This window comes from Chiloscyllium punctatum, chromosome 32, assembly GCF_047496795.1.
Source record: "Chiloscyllium punctatum isolate Juve2018m chromosome 32, sChiPun1.3, whole genome shotgun sequence".
In the NCBI taxonomy this organism is placed as follows: Eukaryota; Metazoa; Chordata; class Chondrichthyes; order Orectolobiformes; family Hemiscylliidae; genus Chiloscyllium; species Chiloscyllium punctatum.
In genome coordinates this window covers 68,885,184-68,911,832 of record NC_092770.1, presented here as the reverse complement: position 1 = coordinate 68,911,832, position 26,649 = coordinate 68,885,184, and the positions used below count along the sequence as shown (strand labels likewise).

The 26,649-nt window shown below is 40.5% G+C and overlaps 1 protein-coding gene across 3 annotated transcripts; it reads left to right on the top strand.

Annotated features, from left to right (window-relative positions):
* Positions 1-37: 37 nt before the first annotated feature.
* Positions 38-24,038, top strand: cdpf1 (cysteine rich DPF motif domain containing 1). Of its 3 annotated transcripts, XM_072552628.1 has the most exons (5): positions 41-317; positions 10,831-10,957; positions 14,561-14,673; positions 21,307-21,418; positions 23,149-24,038. In XM_072552628.1, the coding sequence occupies exons 3-5, from the start codon at positions 14,561-14,563 to the stop codon at positions 23,254-23,256; spliced, it is 333 nt and encodes a 110-aa protein (XP_072408729.1). In that variant the 5' UTR covers positions 41-317; positions 10,831-10,957; the 3' UTR covers positions 23,257-24,038. The 3 variants fall into 3 exon arrangements, with proteins under 3 accessions (XP_072408727.1, XP_072408729.1, XP_072408728.1); XM_072552626.1 differs by lacking the exon at positions 10,831-10,957 and having other exon boundaries at positions 38-388; XM_072552627.1 differs by lacking the exon at positions 10,831-10,957 and having other exon boundaries at positions 48-317.
* Positions 24,039-26,649: the final 2,611 nt, after the last annotated feature.

The following is a 26,649-nucleotide window of genomic DNA, read 5'->3' as shown; positions in this document are numbered from 1 at the left end:
GACAAGGGAGGCGGGGTTAACGCCCGCGCGACCCCCGGCACCCGTCACACTGGGGCCGTGATGACGCGCCGTAGGATCACGTGATGTGGAGGTGCCCCGCGCGTGGACCGGGATTTCGGTTCTTTGGGGCTTTTTTTGTGGCGGCTGCCGTCGAATTCCTGGAGTGGGACTGGAACCCGGTCCTTCTGATCTAGCGGCCGTGACATTACCACTGCGCCGCTGCATTGTTAATGAGAATGTGACGGTAGAGAGGCAGCAAAGTCTTGCATCTGGTTGCGAGTGCAAATAACGACTGTGTCAGCGCCGGCATCTTTCAGGTACTTCCGAAAATCACTCTCCATTTGCCACAAGAGAGGGCAAAGTAATAGCGGATGAAATGCAGGATGAGGTAGGAAGATTGGAGGCGAAGTCTATTATCTAAAGGCGTTGTGGAGGTGCTGATGTTGGATTGGGGTGGACAAAGTTAAAAATCACAACACTAGACTCGCCGACTTAATGGGTATTTAAATGGTCATTGGATAAACATATGGATGGGAATGGAACAGTGTAGGTTGGGTGGGCTTCAGATTGGTTTCACAGGTCGGCACAACATTGAGAGCCTGTACTGCGCTGTAATGTTTTACTCCAATAGGTTTATTTGGAAGCACTAGCTTTTGGAGTGCTGCACCTTTGTCAGGTAGCTAGTGGGGCAGGATCATAGGACACAGAATGTGTAGCACAAGCTCCTCATGTCACACAATTGATGTGGCATATTGAACAAACCTAGATTACTGTTAAGACTTTCATCTTTTAGAATGGGTTGCAGGTTTCAAATCATTAATTAGTATGTAAACCCAGAACTACTTCCTGAGATAACTTAAGGCTTTATTTTAGAAATGTGACGTCTCAGCTCAGACAATGCATTAAAGGTGTGAGGTTGGAGTCTCTATGTATTCCAGTCTTGAGTCAGACTGGTTCAGTTTCCAAAGTAGGAATTTATAAAATGTCACATGAATTGACTGCCAACAGATTGTGCTTTTTGAACAAATGCAATTCTTCCCATAGACTTGTGTCTATGCATGCATGTGAGGCAGGGAGAGTGTGTGTATGTGCACAATAGAGTGTGTGTGTGAGTGTGACGGAGTATATGCCTTTGAGAGGATCTGCGTGAGTGAGTGTGTGTGTATGTGTACTTGTGTCTGAGTATGTGTGTAAGAGTGTGTGGTATAATGATGTTAAAATACAGATTTGAGATGGCCCAGGGAATCCCTTGTGGACTCAACCTTTAAGACTCTCTTGGTTCGTCTCAGAGATCGTACTCTTTGGTAATCTGGAATAAAAGACCTCTTACAGACAGCTTAGTTTAATTTTAGTCATCCCCTTTATTTACCAGTAGTATCACTGTTACAACATAACACTAATAGCTATAAGCAAAACTAACTAAGTTCTAAAAACCCAGGAGAGTAGGATATCGCTTTTTCTTTAAGAGCCCTCACAGGCTACTCTGTCTTACTGTCACAAACAGGCTTCCTCTTTACAAAATGATTACAAAAAACACTGCATGTTCTTAATTAAACAGATAACAGTGAAAGATGATAATTCGTAAGGAAGCGAAGTTAATTGACAGATCTGTATGGGCTTGACTGATCACTCCTCCTACGGGCCTTGAGCTACCCATCAGGTGGGAAAACCAAATCCACCGAGTTAGGCGTCTGCTGGTGAGAAAAGTTCCTATAAAGAAATACAGTCTAAATTAAGTGGGAGATGTCATAAGGTAACTTTACACAGCTCGCATGTCTGATACCATTGTTTTACGAAATGGCTTATTAGCAAGGAGGGCAAACTTTTAACCATAAAATGGCTTCCCAACTATCGGAGAAATTTGCCCAATAGGTAAGAGATCACAAAGCACAGCTTGAAGTGAAATTGACAAACAGTTTGTTGCAAGCGATATTGCTGCAAGAGAAACTCACTAGGCTGACACAGAACTGCCAATCTGTACAGGTAGATCAGAATTTCTCTTCCCAGAGCTGAGGATGAGACCAGTTTTATTATAATGCTGCACAATAAGGTTGATTAAGAAATGGGGTAACTACAGTGTATCTGGAAATGGAGTAATCTTGTTAGAAGGATGCTAATTGGAAAACAGTTAGCGGATGAATGTCCTGTTCCTTCACACATTGCAACATCCTGAGAGTATCGATGGTTCCTTTCCTCTTCACAGGTAGGTGTTAATGTCTTCTCTGAAGTGGTGAGATGCTTCCATTGTCTTGTTCTCGGAGCATGTCCTTGCTGGTGCCTCTCTATCTGATCTGCTCTTTGTGTGGCTTTGGTATTGCTAGGTTGTGAAACTGCCCTTGGGGCTTTGAATTATCTGTGGTGCTCTGTCATTGTTAGCGAGCTTGAAGTGTACTCCCTTGTCTGCGTGGGCTGTCTGATTTGGCTTGTGAGCCTGCTGAGGAAATCTGGGTGGTTTTTGGTACAGTTTAGTCAATTTTGCTTTTGTGGGCCTATCATGGTTTGGCAGGGTGGCAGATCTTTTTTTCACAATGACAGATTATGTCAGAATCTCTTCGATGTTAGGTTTACAATAATTTTAAACTTGGAGCAGACTCCTGCTTTTTATCTTAAGCACAGAATCATTCTGTACCTGAGGCAGAAATGTTACCATAAGGTTGCATTTAAACTGATTCATTAGTCTCAAATTAAACATGCTTTCTTTGCAGGGTTGTGATTCAGATTCATATAAGACATAAGATCTGATTAGTTAGAATTGACAGTGGGGCAGTCTGTAAGTTAAAGCTTCATCAATATTACCTTTTATAGAGTTTGCATTTCATAACCAGTAATGGCTAGTCAAAATCATCATAAAATCTCAAAATGCAATTAAATTCAAACCATAGCAAATAAACACAAAGTTAATTTTCTACTGGCTTCGGCAGTCTTAGCACTAAAATGGTCTCTGTCTCTCTTTGTCTGTGTCACGCTCTCTCTGAACTCTCAAGTTAAGGACTTGTAACAGAAAAAATGTTTTTACTTCTGTATCTGCCTAGCTTGCAAGGGTTAATAACAATCCATTATAATTGATCGGACCTGACTGTCAATTACAAGGCTTTTGATCGTACCGAGTTTTGTTTCAAGGTCGGAATCTAAACACTGTCATTAGTTTAGACAATAGACAATAGGTGTAGGAGTAGGCCATTCTGCCCTTCAAGCCTGGGAATGGCCATGAATTTTATTGCTCTGTGTCCTGTTTACATAGATTCACTGATGTTAAGGCAAATGTTCTTAATTGTCTTAAAGCATCCTGTTAATCACTTGGTGAGAACAGATGTCTTGTCTTCTGCATAACTTGAGTTCTCCTTTTTTTTTGTAGGCTGACCCTCCCTGTCTGTCTGTTTTCTAGTGTGCAGAAAATGTCATAGATAGAGTCATAGAGATGTACAACGTATCTCCCCCATTTTCTGTGGCTCCACACAAAGGCCGCCTTGCTGATCTTTGAGGGGCCCTATTCTCTCCCTAATTACCCTTTTGTCCTTAATATATTTGTAAAAACCCTTTGGAAATTTCCTTAATTCTATTTGCCAACGCTATTTCATGTCCCCGTTTTGCCCTCCTGATTTCCCTCTTAAGTATACTCCTACTTTCTTTATACTCTTCTAAGTATCCTGTCTATACTTGACATATGCTTCCTTCTTTTTCTTAACTAAACCCTTAATTTCTTTAGTCATCCAGCATTCCCTATACCTACCAGCCTTCCCTTTTCACCCTGACAGGAATATACTTTCTCTGGATTCTTGTTATCTCATTTCTGACATCACATTTTAGTCTAAATACTTAAGGACAAGTTTTAAGGCTATAGACTCTCTCTCATTCCCTCCTTTTGTCATTTCATGACCACTACATAGCTTATGTAAGTATAGTTAGTCCATTCTGTTGATTTTTAATCTCAATAAGTCAAGCGCCTCCTCAGGCGAGTCAATTTCCAGAGGAATAGAGTCTGAAAGATACTGGATTTCTGCAATGATAGTTCAGGCATGGGGGTATAGGGGTAGACAAGGGTCGATTAACTAGAATTCCTCTTTGGCTTAGGTGAAAAGTCCATTTTAAGCCTAAGCGAACGACAGTGTATATTTCTAGGATGAGACCAAGGATTATCAATACGTCCCACACAGTCCATCCACACAGCGCCTATAGCCAGCAAGTAACACTCCATCCACATGAATTGGATGACGGTGGGGCAGGTATCTTCCCTGCATCTTGACCCGTTTTATTGATAATATCTGTGTCGCCCGAAATGTCTTTTGAGAAATCATCAATGTAGGTGCAACACTGCAGGCCAATGATTAAACAAGCGCCTCCTTCTTTAGCAAGGAGGAAACCTAGCACGAGCTGATTCTGAAGCATCATCATCCGGGTCTCCTGTAACTCTTTGTTCACCAGCTTCAAAGCGTGGGCAGTCGAGTTGGCAAGTTTTTGATGTCAAACGCAAGGACACTTATCTGATCTAGATTTGGAGACGCCGGTGTTGGACTGGGGTGTATACAGATAAAAATCACATAACATCAGGTTATAGTCCATCAGGTTTATTTGGAAGCACTATCTTTCGGACCGCTGCTCCTTCATCAGCCCACAACCACCTGATGAAGGAGCAGCACTTTGAAAGCTAATGCTTCCAAATAAACCTGTTGGACTATACTGTGATGTTGTGTGACTTTTAAATTTCTATCTGATCTCAGGCCATCTCAACACCCCAGCCGGGAATAAGGCCTCCCAGCAACCTGGACCACCAGGTTTGTTAATAGAAGAAGTTGTGTAAGTGCCGTTTTGTTTTACCTCTACTTTTTGTTTTGTACTGATTCACATGTTGGTGGGGTTCCATTCACCATCTACTTCAGGTACTTCATGGTGGAGGGTGAAAAGTGGTAAGGTGTGTACTAGGGCACAACATCCATACCATCATTGGGTAAATATGGGTAGGCTTTGTTTTCGCATATTTAAAAAATATTTAGCCAATGAAGGCTAAAAGGAGTTCCAAGGGTGCACTTCTGTGAGTGAATGACGAGTCCACTCAGAGTGAGAGCTGAATCTTGTAAACAGGTGGATGCTATCAAACGTTCGGTTGTCCAATGTATTAACGGATGGAGTGCAGGAGTACTACCAGTGTCTTTGATAATATTTTTGCACAGTTTTTGCTTTACTTTCCCATGTTGTGGGTACTTTCACTGCACCATTCTAACAGTGGAACAACGTTAACATTGAATCCTTCCAGTTTGCTGGCGCACTTCACACAGTGACGTGCTACTTCTACCAAATGGGTTTTTCCACCACAAATGAGGGAATGCATAACTGGGTGAGTCCTATTTATACACTGTACATCAGAATGATGGAAGAGTGAGTGGATAACACATGGATCAGGGGGTTTAGCTTGAATAAAGAAACCATTAGGAACAGAAGGAGAATTGGAAATGCAGAGTATTTTTGGTCGGTCTTCATCTTTCCAGACTGTCTTGTTAATTACAGCAGCTACTGAATACAGGATACGTGTAAAGGTATTTCTGTCAGTCGGATAGGAGAGGATTCCATCACAAAGGTATAGGTGGTCAGTCTCATGGCAGTAGTTGCCTTAGGGTTTGGTGATTTCGGTACTGTGTGCTCAATACTGCAATCTGTACAGTTCGTTTCGAGAGGGGAACAGACAAACACTTCAAAGTAACAGCTTTCGGTTGACGGAGAGGATCAGGTTATGGAATTGTGCCATCTCATGATGACTGGCGTAGAAGTGTTGCGAGGGTGACAATAAATTTAAGAGTGATGTTTGGATAGACAATGTGAGTAGCTTAAATGTGGTTGGGCTGGGCAGCTGCATTCATAACTTAAAATGGTATTAATAAAGGTTTCATTTATATAGTTACATTGGAGTTTTAGCTTGTCTGAGATATCACAACTGGGTTGGTTATGTCCGGGTGCACGTACTTTGGTTGGGTTTTCGTCAGATGCCTGCATCAGTACTAACTCTAGGATTGTGAAGGGGATACAAGCTAGCAATGTCCTTCTACCTTTACTGCAGTTTGAGTTGTAAGAAGAACTTGATAAAGGACCTTTCCAGCGAGGGCCCAATTTTTCACGCTTAAAGTCTTTTAATAGTATGTAGTCACCAGGGTCTTTAAATGTTGGAGCTCGCTCTTCTTCCTTCCCTCGTATTCAATAGGCTTCTTTGACCTGTTAATAAGACTGCAGTGCTTTGCTTAGCTTAGTCAGGTATCTGTGCATTTCTTCTGCCATGATGTGCACATTAACAGGGTGTTGAGTAGTTAATGGTGCAGACCGCTGAGTCCTCAGGGGCTTTCTATATATCCGTTCAGCTGACAAGAATCCTGTCTTTTCTATGTCATGGTTCTTGTATTAAAAAGGGCAGTTGGGAGTACTTGCAGTCAATTAAGGCCGTTTATTCTACCAACTTGCTTAGCTGACCTTTTTAAGGTACCATTAGCTCTTTCTACGATTCCTGCTGCTTGGGGATCGTTGGCAAAACAGAATTTTAAATTGTATTTGTGGATAGTGTAGTGAGATCACTTGTAGTATGACATGAACCTAAGGTCCCGGTTAAGGCCATCCTCACATGTATCGAACTTAGCTATCAGCCTCTGTTCAGCCACTCTATTGTTGTGTATCCCAAAGTCCGCCTTGGAGGACAGTCACCCGAATATCTGAGGCCGAATGTTCCTGGCTGCTGTGAAGTGTTCTTCAACTGGGAGGGAACATTCCTTTCTAGCGATTGTTGCGCGATATCCATTCATCTGTTGTCATAGCATCTGCTTGGTTTCCCCAATGTACCATGCCTTAGGACATCCTTGCCTGCAGCGTATGAGATAGACAACATTGGCTGAGTCACATGAGTACCTGCTGCATACGTGGTGGGTGGTGTCTTGAGCACAAAGGGACTTTTTGGGAGTTCTCGTTCAGAATTCTCTTAAGGTTAAAAAACAGTTTCACTTGGCAGTTAGGCAGGCAAATGCAATGTTAACACTCAAAGGCTAAAATGCAAGATCAGGGATGTGCTGCTGAGGTTGTATAAGGTGCTGATCAGACTGCACTTGGAATGTTGTGAGCAGTTTTGGGCCCTATATCTAAGGACAGATGTCCTGGCATTGGAGGAGATCCAGAAGAGGTTTACAAGAATGACACAGGGGATGAAAGGGGGAGGCATTTGGCAGGTTGATAACTCTAATGAGTTACACTAATGAGCAACTACCTGTTTTCATGGAAAAAAAAACAAAGATCTGCAGATGCTGGAAATCAGAAACAAAAACAAAAAATTGCTCAAGAATCTTAACAGATCTGGCAGCTTCTGTGCAGAGAAAGGAGGGTCAACACTTCAGGTCCAGTGACCTTTCCTACAGACCTGGCATTTTAAGTAGGCACCCAGATACTCCTTAAATGTTGCAAGTGTACTTGCCTTCACCACCCTCTCAGGCAGTGCCTTCCTTATTTCTACCGTCCTCTGGTTAGAGGAAAAAAAAGTTTCTTGGATCTCCTCTTAAACCACTTACTCTTTACTTTAAATTTAAGCCCCCAGTTCTTAGACAAGTCTGCCATGGGGAAGAGACTTTCACAATCTAACTTGACTATGCATCTCAATCCGATCCTTCCTCAGCTCGAAAGTAAAAGAAAACCGAGCTTATCCAAACTCTTTTCATAACTGAGACTTTTCATCCTAGGCAACATCCTGGGAATCTTAAAGTGCAAGTACATCCTTCTGATAGTTTGGTGATCAGAACTGTACACAGTATTGCATCTGTGGTCCAACCAATGTTTAATAAAGCTGTAACAAGACTTCCTTGCTTCTATATTCTACGTTTGGTGAATGAAGGGAAGTGTCCCGTAAGCTGCCTTTATTACCTTTGTCTTCCTATGCTGACACCTTCAGGGACCTATGGTCTTGTACAACAAAACCCTTTCATTCTTCAGTACACCCTTGGTGTCTACTATTCATTTGTGTTTATCCTTCCTTTGTACCTCCCTTTGTATACGCATCTGGTGCCAATTCATCTGCGACTAACCTTCTTCCACTAGCTAAACAAACACCACATAAAATAAGTGTTTGTATCTTGTTTTTAATAAGTGCAACAATTCCTTCCACAGTCCTTGCTTTTTAAAATAGTCCTTTTTTTCATTTCAGTCCACAATCAGAATTATAGAACCATAAAGATATTGGCCTTAACAAAAAGCAAACTATCATTTAAAAAATATTGAGTGACATTTTGTAATAAATGATTTAGTTCAGAGGGACACAAGCCATTGCCATAAGCAAAACCCAATGGTAAAATGACAAACACTAAATTCAGAGCAATTATTTTTCAAAAAGTCCAAGACCATTCAAAATGCACCTCCTCACACTTATTAATGCATTGCTGTACTCAGTTTTCCAGCTGTTGAATACCAGACTGTAGCATGAGACCATCCTCCTCAAGATCATCAACACCAACAATTTTTTCTGTCATCTGCAAATATACTAATTATACTTCTACATTCATATTCATGTCATTAATGTGCATAACAAACAGCGAGGGTCCCAACAGTGATCTTTGTGGTATACCACTGATCACAGGTTTCCAGCTGGAAAAACTAACCCTTCACCATCGCCCTTTGCCTCCTGATTGTACTCCAAGTTTGGATCTATTTTGCCAACTTGCCTTGGATTCCATAGTCTCTTACCTTTTGGACTGGCCTTGCATGTGGTGCTTTGCCAGATGCTTTACTAAAGACCATGTAAGCCACATCAGTTGCACTACCTGCATCAATGTATTTAGTCAATTAACTTCGCTAGGATCTCCCTCTAATAATCCATGCTGATCATCACTGATTAATCCCTCCCTTTACAAAAATTGATTAATCCTATCCTTCAGAATTTTCAAGACAGATTTTTCTCCTAGGAGTTGCAGTTTAATGAACAGGTGCAGTATTTGGAGTTAGATCACAGATCAGTTGTCATCTCATAAATAAGTCAACTCCTAATGTGTAATTTATGACTGTCTCTATAATCAAAACAAACAATGACAATGCAGAGTATAATAGCATAATTATGAATCATTAAATCATGGTATCATGGATACCAATTTTTGCCTCTGTACCCTGCAGTGCCTCAAAGTCTACAAGACCATTTGTCTCAACTGAACGACTAAGCATGATTACCCTCATGTCATAGTTGGGAAATCAAATGTAAAAGTGCCCTATTATGGGGAATCCATAATGCATAATTTAAAGGTAAGATCTGATTTGAACAAAGTCCAAATGATAGTTGGTCTGCAGCTTTGCTTTCACTTTGGGAATGCATAGTCAGGACAATCCCTGGCTCTGCAAACTGGACTGTGAAATTGACCTGAAAATTTGGTGTTCATTCAGGAGGAGTTGAAATTGTGAAATAAAAACAGAAATTGCTGGAATACATGGCAGTCAAAAAGTGTGGTGCTGGAAAAGCATAGCTGGTCAGGCAGCATCTGAGCAGGAGAGTCGATGTTTCAAGCCTAAGCTCTTCATCAGAAATGAGGGGGTGGCCCAAGGGGGCTGAGAGATAAATGGGAGGGAGGTGGGGCTTGGGGGAAGGTAGCTGGGAATGTGATAGGTAGATAAAGGTGGGGGTTGGAGAGGAAGGTGGAATGGATAGAGGGGAAGGAACATGGACAGGTAGGACAGTTCAAGAGAGTGGTGCCGCGTTGGAAGGTTGGATCTGGTATAAGATGGAGGGGTGGTGGGGGGAATGAGGAAACTGGTGAAATCCACATTGATCCCATGTAGTTGGTGGGTCCCAAGGTGACTTAATGAAATAAGATCCCATGGTGTTGGAGGTAATATATGAATATGGATCTAGAACTGGTTAACAAATGACAGAGTTGAAATAAGGGGCAATTTTCAGGATGCAACCTGTAACTGGCCGAGTACTGCAAGGATCAAAGCTAGGTCACAATTATTTACAATATAAATGATTTGGAAGAGGAAATTGAAGGTGTTAAAGCCAGGTTTGCAGATGAGACCAAAATATTAGGGAAGGTACAGAGTAAGGGTGACATAAAACATCTGCAGAGGGATATAGACAGTTGAAACAAATGAGCAAAAACATGGCAGTTGGAATATAATGTGGGAAAATATGCACCTGGAATGAAGAACAGAGGAGTGAATGTAACTTAAATGGAGAAAAGCTGCAGGACAGTGATTTGGGATTCCTCATGCATAACTTATATATGAGATTTTGATTATTTAATCAGATAAAAGGGAAGGCAAATAGAATGTTGGCCTTGATCTCAGAGGGCATGGAGTATAAAAATAGGAAGTCTTGTTAAAACTACACAAGGCTGTAGTCAGATCACGCTGGAATACTGTAAACAGGTTTGGGTCCCTTATGTAAAGAAAGATTTACTAATATTGGAGGCAGTCTAGAGAAGGTTCATTAGGCTGATCCTCGGTTTTAAGGGACTGTCTTATGAGGAGAGATTGAATGGGTTGGGCCTTTATTCATTGGAATTTCGAAGAATAATGGCAATCTTGTTGAGGGATATAAGATTCTTAAGGGACTTGAGAGGGTATGTGAAGGAAAGTTGTTTCCCCTTGTGTGAAAGTCTAGATCCAAAAGGCATAATCTCAAGATTAAAGGATTTTAAAGACAAGTCCTTAGCATCAGCGAATCACTTAGTGTCCTGTTCACAGGGATAACATTCACGTCCGATCCCTTGTGAAATTAATGACAATGTTTGATTCTGACCCTGAAACGAAACTCAGTACTATCAAAAGCCTTGTAATTGACGGTCAGATCCTGTCATTTTATAATGGATTCTTATTACCCCTTGCAAGCAGGGTTGACACAGAGAGAAAAACATCTTTGCTGTTACAAGACCCTGACTTGAGCGTTCAAAAGGACATTTGAGAGAGAGACCACTATAGTGCTGAGGCTGCAGGCCAGTAGAAAATTAACTCTTAGCAGGTAAGCACTGTGTTTGAACTTAATTGCATTTTGAGACTTTATGATGATACTGAGTAGCCATTACCGGGTATTAAATACAAACTCTGTAAAAGGTAATATGATGAAGCTTTAACTTGCTGTTCTTGCAGACCACTCTACAGACCTGACAGACTGTCCCACTGTCAATTTTAACAAATTAGATCTTACGTCTTTTTTGAATTTGAATCACAGCCCTGAAAAGAAAGCATGTTTTTCGTTCGAAGACTAATGAATCAGATTAAATGTAACCTTACAGTAACATCTCAGCCTCAGGTACAGAATGATTCAGTGCTGAAAAAGTAGGAGTCTCCTTCTAGCTTAGAAATTTTTCTCGGCCTATCATTGAAGAGATTCTGGCACAATGTGTTGGGAAGCCATTTCATGGTCAACAGTTTACTCTTCTTGAAACCATTTTGTAAAACAGTTGCATCTGACATGTGAGCTATGCAAGTTTACCTTATGAACTCTCCTATTAGCTCAGGCTGGTGGGTCATTATGATAGTTTATCTCACTAGCAGGGGCCTAACTTGGCTGGGTATGTTTTTCCCACCTGAAGAACGGCTTAGGGGGCATGTAGGAGTGATTAGTCAAGCTTACACAGACCTGTCAATTAACTTTTCTTCCTTACGAATTATTGTCTTTCACTGTTGTCAGTCTAATTAAGAACATGCAATGTTTTCGTAAACTTTTGTGTAAAAGAAGCCACTTTGTATCAGTACATTGGAGTAGCCTGCTGGGGCACTTGAAGAGCTGGTACCCTACTCTCCTAGGTTATTAGAACCTAGATATTTTGACTTATAGGTATCGGTGTTACATTGTAACAGTGATGCTATTGGTAAATAAAGGGGATGACTAAAAATAAGCTAATCTATCTGTAAGAGGTTTTTTATTCCAAACTTCCAAAGAGTACGATCTCTGGGACAAACCAAGAGAGGTTTACAGGCCTGAGTCCATAAAGGATTCCTTGGGCTGTCTTAAATCTGTACTTTAACAGGATCACCCTTTTAAAACAGAGGTTAAAGGATTTTTTTTTCTCTTAGAGAGTAGTGAATTTATTGAATTCTTTACCACAGTTAGCTAATGAGGTTGGGTTGTTAAGGCTGAGATAGACGGACTTTTCATCAGTAAAGCCGTCAAGAGTTATGTGGAAAAGGCAGGAAAATGGAGTTGAGGATTATAAATCAGATTAGTTGTGATTTTATTGAATGGTGGAGCAGACTTGAGGAGCTGAATGGCTTCCTGCTTCTACTTGGAGGTACACGCACCAGAATAAAAAAAGGCATATTATTACAACCTGTGCTACTAGCTAGAATGCATGTGTGCAGTCACATGCAAAGAAAAACAAATGGGTCTTGGCATAGGAAGTTTGGAGCTGCAGTCTGATAAGCATCTGTGCCTTCCAAGAAGAAGTGGTGAGCAGTCACAGAAAAGTGGATATTGTCTGTAACTGATGAATAAATGCAGAAATACAGAAATGATGGATTCTTAAATGACTCAAAAATTTCAAATAACATCATAAATGTCACAAACTTTCAATGATTCAGATCTGTCACCGTGAATGTTAAAGTACTCGTAATACTTTCTGTTTTGATCGCCCAATCAAATAGAAGTGAAATAGTACCAACATTTGCTCTGATCTGAGCCAGACATTTTTTCTTTCTTAGTTTTACTTGATGCTATGTCAGTGTAATTGGCTTTCAGTCAGACACATGGGGAGATGATGGTGTCATGGTTATAATACTACTAACTGATAATTTAGAGGCCCATACTTCTGTGGTAGACATTAATAAAATCTGTGCTTGAAAGCTAGTCTCAGTAAACTATGAAATTATTGTATTTTATCGTAGAAAGACTATCTAGTTCGCCAATGGCCTTTAGGAAAGAAAATCTGTTATCTTACTTGTTCTGAACCATTCACATAACAACTCTAAACTGGTCTCTAAAGTGGTCCACTCTGATCAGGGGTATTTGGAATGGGCAAAGTCTCATCCACAGCCCATGACATTTAAAAAAAAACAGCCAGGACCAACTTGTTTACTCTTGAGTGTTGTGGTAAGCACTGACAGGTTCATTGGAGTTTGCAATGATGTTTATATTAGGATATAGAAAATCACATGCAGTGGACAGCATGTACTCTTGTTTCTGTGTCATCTTGGGCAGCAGCAAGTAGAGATTCGGAAGCTATCATATATGGCAGATATGGTGATATTGACAGAATTGTGTACATCATTCCAAAGCAACCCCTGATAGTAACACTCAACAACTTTAAAAAAAAAATTGTTTAAACTCACTGGATTTATTGATACCGGTCCTATATCTTTTACTCTTCTTTTAAAAGTTCTTTATATATAACAGAACCAACAATCTCAAATTACAAAACATTGGAAGATAGCACCTGAGGAAACACAGAAAACTATATTCAAAGAAAAGCAACTGTTCAGGGGAGCTGAGCAGCAGGATTGAGGTGACAAGCCAGGGGAATCCAAGCTGACATTCTCTTAAGCACAGCAAAGTGAATCAGCATGAGAGAAGTCTTCAGGAGGTTGCCAGGTGATCTCATAGAAGTTTTAAAATCATGAGGGGTATAGATGAGGTTCATGGTAGGTGTCTTTTCCCTTCAATTGGGGAATTTCAAGACTAGGGGGCACAATTCTAAGGTGAGCATAGAGAGGTTTAAAAAAGATACGGGGCAATTTTTTTCCGCAGAGAGTGGTTTGCAAGTGGAATCAATTTGCTGAGGAAGCAGTGGATATGGGTTACAATGTTTAAAAGACATTTGAATAAGTACATGAATAGGAAAGGTTTTGAGGGATATGGGCGAGGATCTGGCAGGTAGGATGGGTTTAGTTTGGGATTATGTTTGGCGTGGACTGGTTGGACCAAAGGGTCTCTTTCTGTGTTATATGACTGAGTGTAACTCAAATCAAATCTTGTCTTTTCACTTAAATGTGTGTTCATAATTGAAAACAGGAGATCTCACTGATCAATTCTCCCTGATATTGTTGGGGTTGCTGAGGTCAATTATTTTCCCTACAGATACTCCGTGCAAATCTGTAGGTGACTCTTGACTCTCTACTTCTGCATCAGTTACGGTCATTGAGCCAATTTGCCAATTTGTCTAGGAGCAGGAGTGGGTCATTTGGTCCTTTGAGTCGACTCCACTATTCAATACAGTAGTCCCCTCGTACCTACGGGGGATACGTTCCAGGACCAACCATGGAAGGCCAAAACTGCGGATAGGAGTGAACCCAATCATTTACATGGGAAACGTACCTTCCCTGGTCCCTGGTCTGGAACATTCCCTTTTATATGTTTGGGCCACAGGTAACTGAAACTGCAGAAAATGATTTCATGATACGGGATGCTCTGTATGATAGCTATTCCTCAATGCCATACTCCTATTTTCTCCCCATATTTCTTGATGCCTTTAACATCTAAAAAAGATTATCAATCTCTTTCTTGAGTCTATTCAATGATTTGGACTCCATAGCCTTTTGTAGTAGAGAGTACACAACAATTGGAAACTTATTTTTGTCACATATCAACTACATTGAAGTTGAAGTTATTTTTATGCCTTTGTTTCAGATGCAATCTGTTGAAGATCCAGAGCCAAAAGGAATGTTTGAATGCAGTTTGTGCAGGCTTAAAGCTCCATACAGCTACTATGGACCGAAACCACCAAATGCACGATCTCTTGTGTTAGTAAAATTTTGATGTTTGTAACAACATGATTTCCATCAGCAGACTGTACAGATTCCCAAGTACCTATTTATAGAATCACTGAAACTTGGTGACCACATGGTTCATTTGTTCACTTTTTAAAGGAGCAGTCACGCTTAATTCCAATGTCTATATTAAAAGTATATTCTGACTATGTCAACTTTATGGCCTGAGATTTCCTCTGCATTTACACCCAGATGTACTTGTAATCTGGTTACAATTTACGTAGATGTAGTGTTTATAACAAGGTCAGTCAGGTTGACCTCCTAGAATATGAGTTCCCTAATTAGGACTGTTAATTTAGTCCAATCAGGGTGCCCTGGCTGGCATAAAAGAATAGAGTGTCAGCCATCCTGTTAACTCTAAGAGCTGGCTTTGAGGGAGTTGGATCAGTATCAAGTGCTCTCCACCTGTAAATAAAAGGTGATGAGATATTGGTTTCTGTAGTGTTATTTCAGTGGCAACCAGAGAAAAGCACCCTCCTGAAGAATTTCACAAGTCGTCTTTGAGGGGGTGGGGGTGGGGGTGGGGTGATGGTAAACATTTCTTGAATCATGATGTTAATTGGGAAGCTTGACTTGTTTGATCCTGCCATCAAAGTCTGGGTCCAGTATGTGGAAAAAAAATGTTATTTTTCCCAGGCAAATGACCGCGGCAGATGGGGAACAATGAGAATTCTTCTGACTGCTTTTTCATTTATTAGGAACTTAACTTGCCCAGAGACAGCAGATATTAAAACTTTTCAAGAGTTTAGAGATTTAGTTAAGGAATATTGTGACCCCAAGACTCCCCTAATTTTGAGAAGCAATCAGTTTCTCGACAATTCGAGAACCAGGGGAATCCATATTGAGATACCTGACTAGGTTAAGATAACTGGCAGAGGCATGTGACTTTGACTTAACCCTTAATGAATTTCTGAGAGACTGTTTGTTTGGTATGTGGGATTTTCGATGTAACCATACAAAACCAACTACTGGCTGAAGCCCAACTAGTCTTAAAACAGGCACTACAACTGGCTTTATCATTGAAAAATGTGGCAAGTGGAGCATATGAGTTACAGAGTATTCTGATGGAAGTGGACACCCTCACCAGTCCGACTGAGCTTGGGGAACACCACTTGAGTGATGGCAATTGTATAGCCTCACTCAGGATACATCCTGAATCAAGGGACTCTTGGTAAGCCCTCAGCAAAACACCAAAACAAAGCCAAATCTTAGCCATATGTTTAAAATTTTCTTCAGGATCTGGCCAACAAGCCGTGTCATTACTCCCACAAGCAGGACTCAAGACAGCAAAAGGGTCCCATAAGACCTAAATTGAGTAAGAGAACTCAAAGGCCGGTATCCAGGAGAGTGCACATCTTGGGAAGTCTACCTGCATTTGGTTTGTAACGATATATTTGGATCCACAACAATATTCACCTAGTCCAAGACGTGATCCATTATTGCCAGAGTGCTGGTCGTTAGCGCCTTTCTCTCCCTTGATCAGGAAAAGACATTCAACAGAGTGGATCACGAGTATCTGTGAGGGAGTCTGTGAGCTTTTAGGTTTGGGACACACTTTGTCGCCCAGATCTGACTGCTGTAAGCCACCACGGAGTTTCTAATGAAGGTTAGCGGGTCGCTGATGGCACCTCTATGCTTTGGAACAGGAGTGTCAGGGTTTTTCCCATCCAGCTAGTTTTATTCTCTGTGTGCAGCTGTTCCTATACTTCTTGCTTCAGCAGCTGTTGGTTTCGGGTCTGCGTGGACACAGGGCTGGAGGTGGTCCAATCTATTTCAAGTCAGGAAATTCCACTGATACCTTTACAGGCATAAATTTGTAATAATGAATGGACCGCAAACCCTTGCTAGATCTACTTGAAGACAACAAGGATGTGCAGCCCATAATTTCAGGTTGAATTCAGCAATGGGCTCTAATACTAAGTGTATAAAATTACAACTTGGAACACTGTCCAGGAGGCCAAGTAGCAAATGCAGATGCACTGAGGTGCCTCCTACTGGCAGATACATCACTGGTGGTACTGCCACTGGAAGAGTCTAATGGTTTTAGATTTTCTGGACACATCCAGTCCACTGACAATATTAGACTTTGGTGGTAGAAAAATCTAGTTGTAGCAAAACTAAAACAGTTGGCCGTGATGGGGTAACCAAAGGGCTATCACAAGCAGAACTGAAATCATTTTGGATCCAGAGAGTCCATATCACAGTAGAGGATGGCATATTATATAGGGGAGCAGGAGTGATTGTCCTGAGTAAAGGTTGTCGTTAGACATTGGCTGAGCCCCACCAGGTTCATGCAGGGGTTTCCAAAATAAAGATGTTAGAAGTTATGCCAGGATTAGATGCAGCCATGTTGGTAGGGCAGTACCCAGAGTGCCGATAAGAACAAAAATTACTGCTGGCAGCTCTCCCACGGTTGCGACAATTGCTGGATAAACTCTGGTCTCTGTTACATATCAACTGTCCAGGGGTCAATGTTCTTAGGCATTGTGGACACACACACACCCCTCAAAGTGGCTGGATGTGCATAGCGGGACAATGATAGAAAAACTGCGTGCATCTTTTGCAACACACACTCTCAGGAACATTGGTCACAGATAAAGGGTCATTGTTTACAAGCAGGGAATTTGAGTATTTCCTAGAGTTGAATGGTATTTGACAGATAAGGACAGCTCCCTACCATCCATCATCCAGTGGTCTGACGGAAAGAGTAGTTCAAACTTTGAAGGCAGTTTTAAAGAAACAGCCTACAGCTTCACTAGATGTCCCAGTTCCTATTTAATTATAGGATTACCCCTCATGTAACTGGGATAGCTCCAGCAGAGTTGCTAATGGGGAGAATACTCTGCACCTGGTTAAATCTGACCTCCCAGACTTAGGGGAGGGTGAAACGTCATCAGGAATGCCAGCGCCAACCAGTTGCCTCCTCTAAGTGAGCGAGACAATTTACTTCAGGGAATGAAGCTTGGTGCTAGAACCATGGAAGTAGCCCTGCATAGATGGCTAAGAGGCATGGTTGATGCAAGGTGAGGTCCAGTGACAGTTCTGAACCTGCATGTGGACCATATGAAAGCTGCAAACTTGCAAACAGTGTGGGAGAAAATGTGCCTCTCTGACTTCTGTGGGTTCTGCCTTTCCATCAACTGTTGGAGATACTTCGGAGTCTGGGATGTACACAGCGGATGTTGCTGCCTTAATGCCTTCGCCGCCTGAAAAAGACAATTTCTTCTGACACGCTCTGGTCGCAAGAGGCAAGCTACTATGCATTACAGAGGCAGAGTTGGAGGAACCTGACCTGGTGTTATAAAACACCAGGAGGAGATACAAGAAAAGAACTAGCCTATGTCCTTGGAAGGGATGTGGTGATTGTAACAAGATCAGCCAGGTGGACCCCTCACACAAAATGGGTTCCCTGATTGGGATTGTTAATCTAGTCCAATCAGGGAGCCTTGGCTGATAGAGACCACTGTTAGGCGGTAGTGTGGGGGAGAAAGAAAAGAAAAAGAAACTTGGTCACTGGCAGTTTAACAACATGATGACTGGACACAGCTCACTGGTCCGAGACTGGGACTGTTCACTCTGGATACATGGCAAGAACTACACCAAAATAAACCACCTCTCACTGAACAGTGACGGAAATTCCAGCAAACCAGAACAGGCACAAAAAAAAAGAAAAGAAAAGGTGTTGTTGGGGCCCACTTGTGGTACAGTGGTAGTGTCCCTACCCCTAAGCTAGGAGGCCTGGGTTCAAGTCCCACCTGCTCCAGATGTGTATCATAACGTCTCTGAACAGATTGATTAGAAAATTATATCAGTTTATCAGACTTTCTGTATGTGATTATGTTTACTATTTCCTTCTTGATTGATGTAAGGTGGGATTTGAGGTTTGTCCTTCTTTCCCTGTGAACTGATTGTACGGTGGGGTTTAGGGTCTGGTTTGCTGCCTCTTTCCCCTGTAAATTGCTGTTTCTTGTATATGGCTGTTAATGTTGTTATATTTTTGTTTGTATTTTGTACTGGTTAATAAAATATATTTTTTTAAAAAGTGTCAGAGGTTCTGTTCCCTCTGAGAGCTGGTTCTGTTTAGTGTCAAGGACTCTCTACAGGTAAATAAAGAGTGATAGGATACCAGACTCTCTTGAGTTATTTCAATTGGTAGCCTAAAAGTTTATGAAAGTTTGGGCGTATGCAGGTTACCCATATAATTAGAATAAGCCCCGATTTGTCTTGATCATTTATGTTTATCCATCAAACCCTCTGTTTGATCACAATCTTCACCCACCAAATTGTGCATATCCCCAACTCTTAAATGGGAGTGTCTTCACTGCACTTGTTCAGTGGGGTCTCACCACGTTCAGGTGAATCAATAAACAAAGTTAATTTCAGGTCTTTTAATTATGACCTTGATTTTTTTCACAAAAGTCCCTCAATGGATTAGCTTTATATTCATTTTAAATTCTATACTACTCTAATGATATTGGGCAGGATGATTTGGTGTATCTTAACAGGGGAAAACTGAGGGAGAAATTATGTTCATTTTCAGGGCTGACTTGGGTGTTTGTAGTTCAGGAGGAAGCTTCAGACCTTAAACTAGAATGATATCTAGTCACCAAGGATTAAATTACAGAGAAAGATTTCACGGGGAAGGATTATATTTCCTACAATTTTGAAAATACGGGTAATTTTATCAAAACACTTAAGATATTAAGGGACGAAAACAGGTTGCTGGAAAAGCTCAGCAAGTCTGGCAGTATCTGTGAAGAGAAGTCAAAGTCAACATTTTGTGTCCGGTGACCCTTCTCCAGTTCTGACCCAAAACGTTAACTTTGATCTCTCTTCGTGGGTGCTGGTTGACCTGCTGAGCTTTTCCAGCAACCTTTTCTTTAATGACATATTATGGGAAACTGACAAGTTTCTCTATATTTCCTATGTTTTTAGGAGTCTTGGACTAGATTAAAGATTAATGTCACGGTTTTTTAGGAGTGAATCAAGTGTGCACTTTTACATGGAAAACGTGGGAGAGGTTTGAACCCTGTTCCACAAATAGTAATTGATGCTAAACCAATTGTTACTTTTAATCTGCAGTAGGTAATTTTTGTTAACCAAAGGTATCGAGGCATATGAGGCAATTGAGTTAGGTTATCGATCCACTGTAAATTTAGTGAATGATGAATCAAGCTCAAAGGGCTAAATGGCCTACTGTTTCTCTGTGTTAAATCATAAATGTAGAGATAAAAGAGCATTGTTCCATTTCTGATAATGTTTCTACAAAAGTCCCTGGACCACTCTCAATCCAAAAATATTACATCAGACTGCTAGGAAAAGTTCATGCCACTTCTAGTAGTTAGTTGGCTCTGTAATGGAATTGACAGAAATCTCGGAATATTTAATTTGCCCTGTTTTCTTGGTGTGTTATGATGGCAAATAAATAAGTTGATAATCTATATAGAGTGATAAAACACTTTTTGGGGGGGAAAAAGCAATCTGACAGATTTATCACATTTAAGAAAAGGTCCTTTCAAGAATTATAAATATCTTTGTACTTAACATGTGGGATCTAAATGATCTTATTGATTTTACAGAAGGATAGTCAAGATAGGATAGTCAAGGCGGCACGGTGGCACAGTGGTTAGCACTGCTGCCTCACAGCGCCAGAGACCCGGGTTCAATTCGACTGACTGTGTGGAGTTTGCACGTTCTCCCCGTGTCTGCGTGGGTTTCCTCCGGGTGCTCCGGTTTCCTCCCACAGTCTAAAGATGTGCAGGTCAGGTGAATTGGCCATGCTAAATTGCCCGTAGTGTTAGGTAAGGGGTAGATGTAGATGTAGGGGTATGGGTGGGTTACGCTTCGGCGGGGCGGTGTGGACTTGTTGAGCCGAAGGGCCTGCTTCCACAATCTAATCTAATCTAATATTAGTTAGTTTTAGGCAGATATAGTCCTTCAGATATTTGCCTTTACTTAATTTTATCATCAATGCTTCAGTTATATCTGATTGACAGATATTTTACTTCAAGACTGCTTTTGTACACTCCTATGGCCCTGAGTCTTCCAATTTTATTCAGTTAATTCAGCGTTCACTGCATGAAAAACTAATCTTGCACTGCTCCATTTTGATTTTATTAGGGTCTCAAAAATGGTTGAAACCCATATTCCCGCACCCTTGATAGAAAATACACCCCTCATTATCATGTTCCCTATCTTGAAAACCTAGAGCCCGCTAAATTAAAAATAAATTATTACTGTTGAAGAAACTGGAAAGTGTTTCTATGCAAGGGACACTTAGTCCATGGACAATGTATATACGCTGTCAACCTGGATCAAATACAAACACGCGGTTTGTAATTTTTTGTTTCTTTTTAGAGTATTGTTGGAATTACCTCAATTCAAGATAACGTTAGCAGATTAAGCCAATTAAATGTTAAGATTTTCAAACTATTGAATGTAACAAATATGAAGAGTCTGGTGTTAGCACTAGCTAAATATATAAAAGCAGAACTGCTATTGGAGATCAACTTTGAAATGAATAAGAAATTATGACTTTGTGAGAATGGAGGCTGGCGTTTACCTATCCATTCCATGCTATTTGTTTAATAAACTTTCTTTTCACAGACTCTTAGAAGACTGCTATACCATGAATGATCCATTCACCCCTCAAAGGGACACATTTCTGATTCTTGGCTCCCACTGTTGTCTGTGCAAAACTGTTGTGTGTGTTGGTCAGGTATGTGTACCACATAATTGTTCATATATCAGTACTTTTGGGGGAGAAAGAACTTTGATCACAAACAAAGTAGGGCACAGTTTGCCCTGTATCTCACTCACTCTTGGTTCTGATGCTAAGGCAGGTCAAACTGAAATCATTCCTTCCCATTTCCTCCTTTCCCTGTTCTGTACAACCTTGCTTAGGTGTGCCAAAGAGCCATTCACAATTTGCCCTGCTGCCACTCCATAACTTTGTTTTAGAATCCCTAAGTTGTGTTCATTGTGACACACTTTCTCTCTCTCTTTCCCCCCACGCTTTGCTTTGACTTATTCTTTGCCATACTTTGCCCTCCAGACCCTTGCACTGGGACTTTATAGAATCATGATAGAATCCCTACAGTGTGGAAACAGGCGCTACGGTCCAACAGGTCCACATCGATCATGTAAAGAGTAACCCACACAAACTCATTCCCCAAACCTATTATTCCACATTTAACCCTAATTAATGCACCAACCGCCACATCCCTAACACTATGGGCAATTTAGCATGGCCAATTCACTTAACCTGCACATCTTTGGATTGTGGGAGGAGACCGGGGAGCCTGGAGGAAACCCACACAGACACAGAGAGAATGTACAAACTCTACACAGACAGTCACCCCGAATGAGATGTTAAAGGGTTAATTTGTTCTGCTGACATGTAAGAAATTGGATGTCCTGGGGGTGTGTTTTTCTGTCTTGTAGGCAGGATGTGACAATCTAATCATACTCTGTAAATACTGTTTTAAGGAATAACCTAATCTCACATTGTTTCTGGAAATAATCTAATCACTTTACTTTGTTTGTGGGTGGCATGTGACTATGTGGAAGAGGCAAGGGGTTGTGTCTTGCATGCATGACTGACTATGACGTAAAACCCTGTATAAAGGGAGGATAGTTCCTTTGTTCAGAGAGCCTCGCTTGACATGCTGTGCAAGCATCACAGAGAGTGTTAGGTGATCCTCCAAAAACTTGTATTTGCTGAAATAAATCGTGGCCGTTCACAGATGTTGGCATATTGCAGTTGCATCATGCATGTAAGCATCTCAAGAAGGGAACCGAACAAGAGGCTGGAATCAAACTCGGGTCCTTGGTGCAGTGCTAACCACTGAGCCACCGTTCTGCTTTCTCCCCCCCCCACCACCTTTACAGTTATACAGTTAAACTTATACAGTTTTGCCATGCTATCTCTTGTTAATGCATTGCTCACCTTTTTTCTCCTAATTGCTGACTCTATTCTGTATTTCTGTGATCTTATTTGATATTACCCTCCATTATCTTCCTTTGGTTGCTGTCCCCACTGGACCTCCCCTCTCTCATCTTACCTTGATTTGGTTTGGACTCGCAGCCCTCCTCCTTTGTCCATTTCTCCTTGAGACCTGACATTGAATCAGTATACCCCTGCACCCTTTTAAATACCTCTGGTTCTCAAAATCTTAACTTTAGCTCCTTTAATTCTTTCTGATACATTGTAAAAGTATGAGTTGCAATTTGGAGCATTGAGAAGAATGGTTGGCATATGGCATCAAGGAACAATAGTTGAGGAAGTTTGCAGAGTAATGTAGAGAAAACTAAATTCCTTGAAAGGAAATAGACTTCTGATGGAAACGGTGTTGGAGTGGAGCTTCGGATGACAAACATACCTATACATTTCAAAAACATCTTTTCACTAATGTTTTTCTTCCCTTTTTTGTTTAATAATCATCTTAGGAATGCAGTCTTTTTTATACGAAGCGATTCTGCATTCCCTGTGTGAAGAAGCATATAGATGAGTTTCCTGAAGAGATTCAGCTGGACCTGCAGAAGAAAAAGCAGTAACAAACCTCAAGCCTTATGTGAACACAGCAAAGAGGCAGTTTTAAGAAGAAAATATGGGGGTTAAATATTCACAGCAACCTGGACACTTGAAAGCCCAGCAATGTACTCCATTTAAGAAACAATATATTGGCATCATCTGCAGAAATAATGTTTTACGTGTCTGAGTTGGAGGGCTAATAGCCCTGCAATGATTACTGACCTATTGATATACAAGAGGAGAAAAGATGATTGTGTTCCTCAGTCACCTTATCAGAGGAATGGGCAAATTTTGTCAATCGTTGAAATATTTCACAATATCAAAAACTCTTCTGCTCGTTGTCACTTCCCTACACTACTCATCGCCAGACGAGAATTAGAAACCCGATTCACTAATTTCTATCTTTATTTTGACAGAATATCCATTGCTTTTATTATTTATCTTCTTGACTGCACTGCTCTTATTAGGGACTCTCTGTGTAGTAATGTCTTTATGAGTACTATTGACAATGCTATGGCAAAAGCATGTTGGAGAAACGATATTACCAAAGCCTCTTTAGATAAGTACAATGTATATTTGCAACATCTGAGCTAGTGGGAAAATTGATAAAGCTTGCAACACTGAAAATTATATATCTGTTCAATAATAATTAGGTGTTGGTATCTGAAAATGTGGTATCTGAAGGTTTAAAGGTTTGAAGCTATGAGCAGTGCTTGACCTCATGCTATTTACTGGTCTTATTCTCTCCATCATTTCTGAGCTCCATTTGGGGTTCAAATAAAAGGGTATACTACAACAAGAACAACTTGCATTTTGTTAAACAAATTTAAGGTAGTAGAAGTTCCTTTGCACTCACTCCACAGAACTATTCACTGACATAGGAAATAAGGTAACAACAGCTTGGATAAAGAGTTTTAAAATGTTTTGAGGAACATGAGATAGAGGGACAGGAGTTTAGAGAGGTTATTTGAGGCAAGGCCCTTAGTGAAGTCACATCCCCTTTCTTCACCTTAAGATGCTCTGATATTTCAAGGGTGAAAATTGGCAAATATTCTGATGGATAGATTAATGTCCTCAAGTCAGACACTGAAGCTGTGAAAAATTTCAAGTTTTCTGTTGCTAATTAATTAACTTCCTCTTGCTTGGTTTCTTTTTGAGTTAACTTGTCTAAAATACTTACTTATTTCTCAATCTTGGTTTTCATTTTCTTGAATTCTGCTACTCTTTATGTCTTTCCACACCTCCCATTGCACCATATCTTCCCCACCTCCATCATTTGAAGATTCATCACTATTAGAAGTGAAAATATATTTAACACAAGAATGGATGCAATAATCAAACCTCTTAAAGGTTTAGCCGGTTCTGAAGTTTTATATATTTACGAATTCCTCTGTTTATGGTCAGATTTATCCAGCATTTAAACTGCTCCATAAATTACTTTGCTTTAGCAGTAATTTGTAATTGCTTTAAAATTTCAGGAAATGCACCTTCTGCTGAGCATTTTAGGTTTGATATTGAACAACTTCAGGTTTAACATAGCTTTTTATTTAGGTAATGGTTCGACTAATATGAATTGTTTCATAGCTGCAAGTTGAAGTATGGTCAATAGCAACTCAGTTTAAACCATCGTTTTTAGGTTTACAATATTCCAGAGATTGTGATTCAAGTCTTAATTGCAAATAGTTCAATTCCTTTTTCACTGACAATTCTTCAAACAGCTTGTTAACTATCTGCTATTAGCGAGACATTTACTTTTTAGCATGGCTTAGCTGAAACATTGCAGATCCTGCTATTTATTTCAGCAAGTTAAAATTTCCTGTCAATCATAAGATATAAGTGGAACTAATTATAATGGAGCTCCGGTAATAAAAGAAAAACATTGTCAAAGATTTGAAACAAAAACCAAGTGACAGAGAAACTTTGCAGGTCTGCCAGCATCTGTGGAGACTGTTCAGAACTGGGTAATGGCTTTGGTAATGTTGTTTGATTGTCCAGATTTGCTATTTTCCATTTGTATTGGTTTGAGTTGGTGCTACATTGAAGCAATCAGTTGCTCCATATGGTAGAATACTGGTATAAAGCAGGAAGTAAGGCAAATTCTATATATCTATTCAATGAAGCTAAGACAGGTGCAAAGTCCAGTATTGGTTTCCAGAATTAATAATTAGCAAGTGAGAAGCAGTGATACCAGAGGCAATTAAAGGAAGGACTATTGATCAATCGAGAAGTCTACTAAGAGAACTACAAAAGCCTATAGCAATCCCAGGGAGTTAGTTAAGAAAGTGGAATAGTCAATATGATACCTCAAAAGAACAAAAGAGTTAATGGGTGCTCTCTTCACATTCTTCTCTAACTTCTGTAATTCAGTGCCATCAGAAATGAATAATATGAGAAGAGCCATCTCAGACTTGAAACATTAACTTTGTTTCTCTCTTCACAGAAACCTAAGAGCTTCTCCAACATTTTGTTTTCATTCCATATGTATTAAAGGATGATTGTAGCTTAAGAATGGCACCCATATCATGGGCACCTGAATGTTCAATGGATAAAACTGATCAAATAATAAATCCATAAGTTAAATTAAAATTTTGCATACAGAATCCCAATTGAGCTGTATAGGTATCAGATAAATCTTGCTTCCCCCCCCGCCCCCACCTTATCAGAGAATTGGGCTGTAACTTTTCCATTTGTAAATTTTCTTCTGTCCAACGTCTACACCCCCCCCCCCTTCTGGGATCTCCAGTAATCTCCCCATACCAGCTGTTATTTTAATGAAACAATCTGACAATTGTTGACTTCCATCAACCTCTTCAATCCTGAGAAATTTCCTGTCTCTACAAAGTTTGGTTCACGTTGGTAAGTTCAATCCTCCTCCTCTATTTCTCAGGAACATACTTAATAACGTGCAACGTTCTCAATACTGGTGTAACGTTCAGTCCAATGGTTAGAATTCCTCAAATGTTCTTTGACAAATGCACTGCTCCCATGACTGGTCGTGGGTCCACAGATAAAATGCTTTTAACAGCTCTTTTTTTATTTCCCTGACTTCCCAGGATACAGAATTTGGCCCACTAGAAATAATTTGCCCTGAATAAAGTCCAGCAGGAAAATGATTATGGAACTATCAGTAAAAGTGTCTCATTTAGAGCACTCAAGGGTAAAAATGGAAAAACATGCAGGTAAAGCGACAGCCAGAAAATGGGAAGCCTTCAAAAATGAGATAATAAGAGTCCAGAGACAGTATATTCCTGTTAGGATGAAAGGAAAGGCTGGTAGTTGAAGGGAATGCTAGATGACTAAAGATATCCAGAGTTTAGTTAAGAAAAAGAAGGAAGCATATGTCAGGTATAGACAGGATAGATCGAGTCAATACCTGTATTTGGAAGAGTGTAAAGGCAGTAGGAGTATACTCGAGG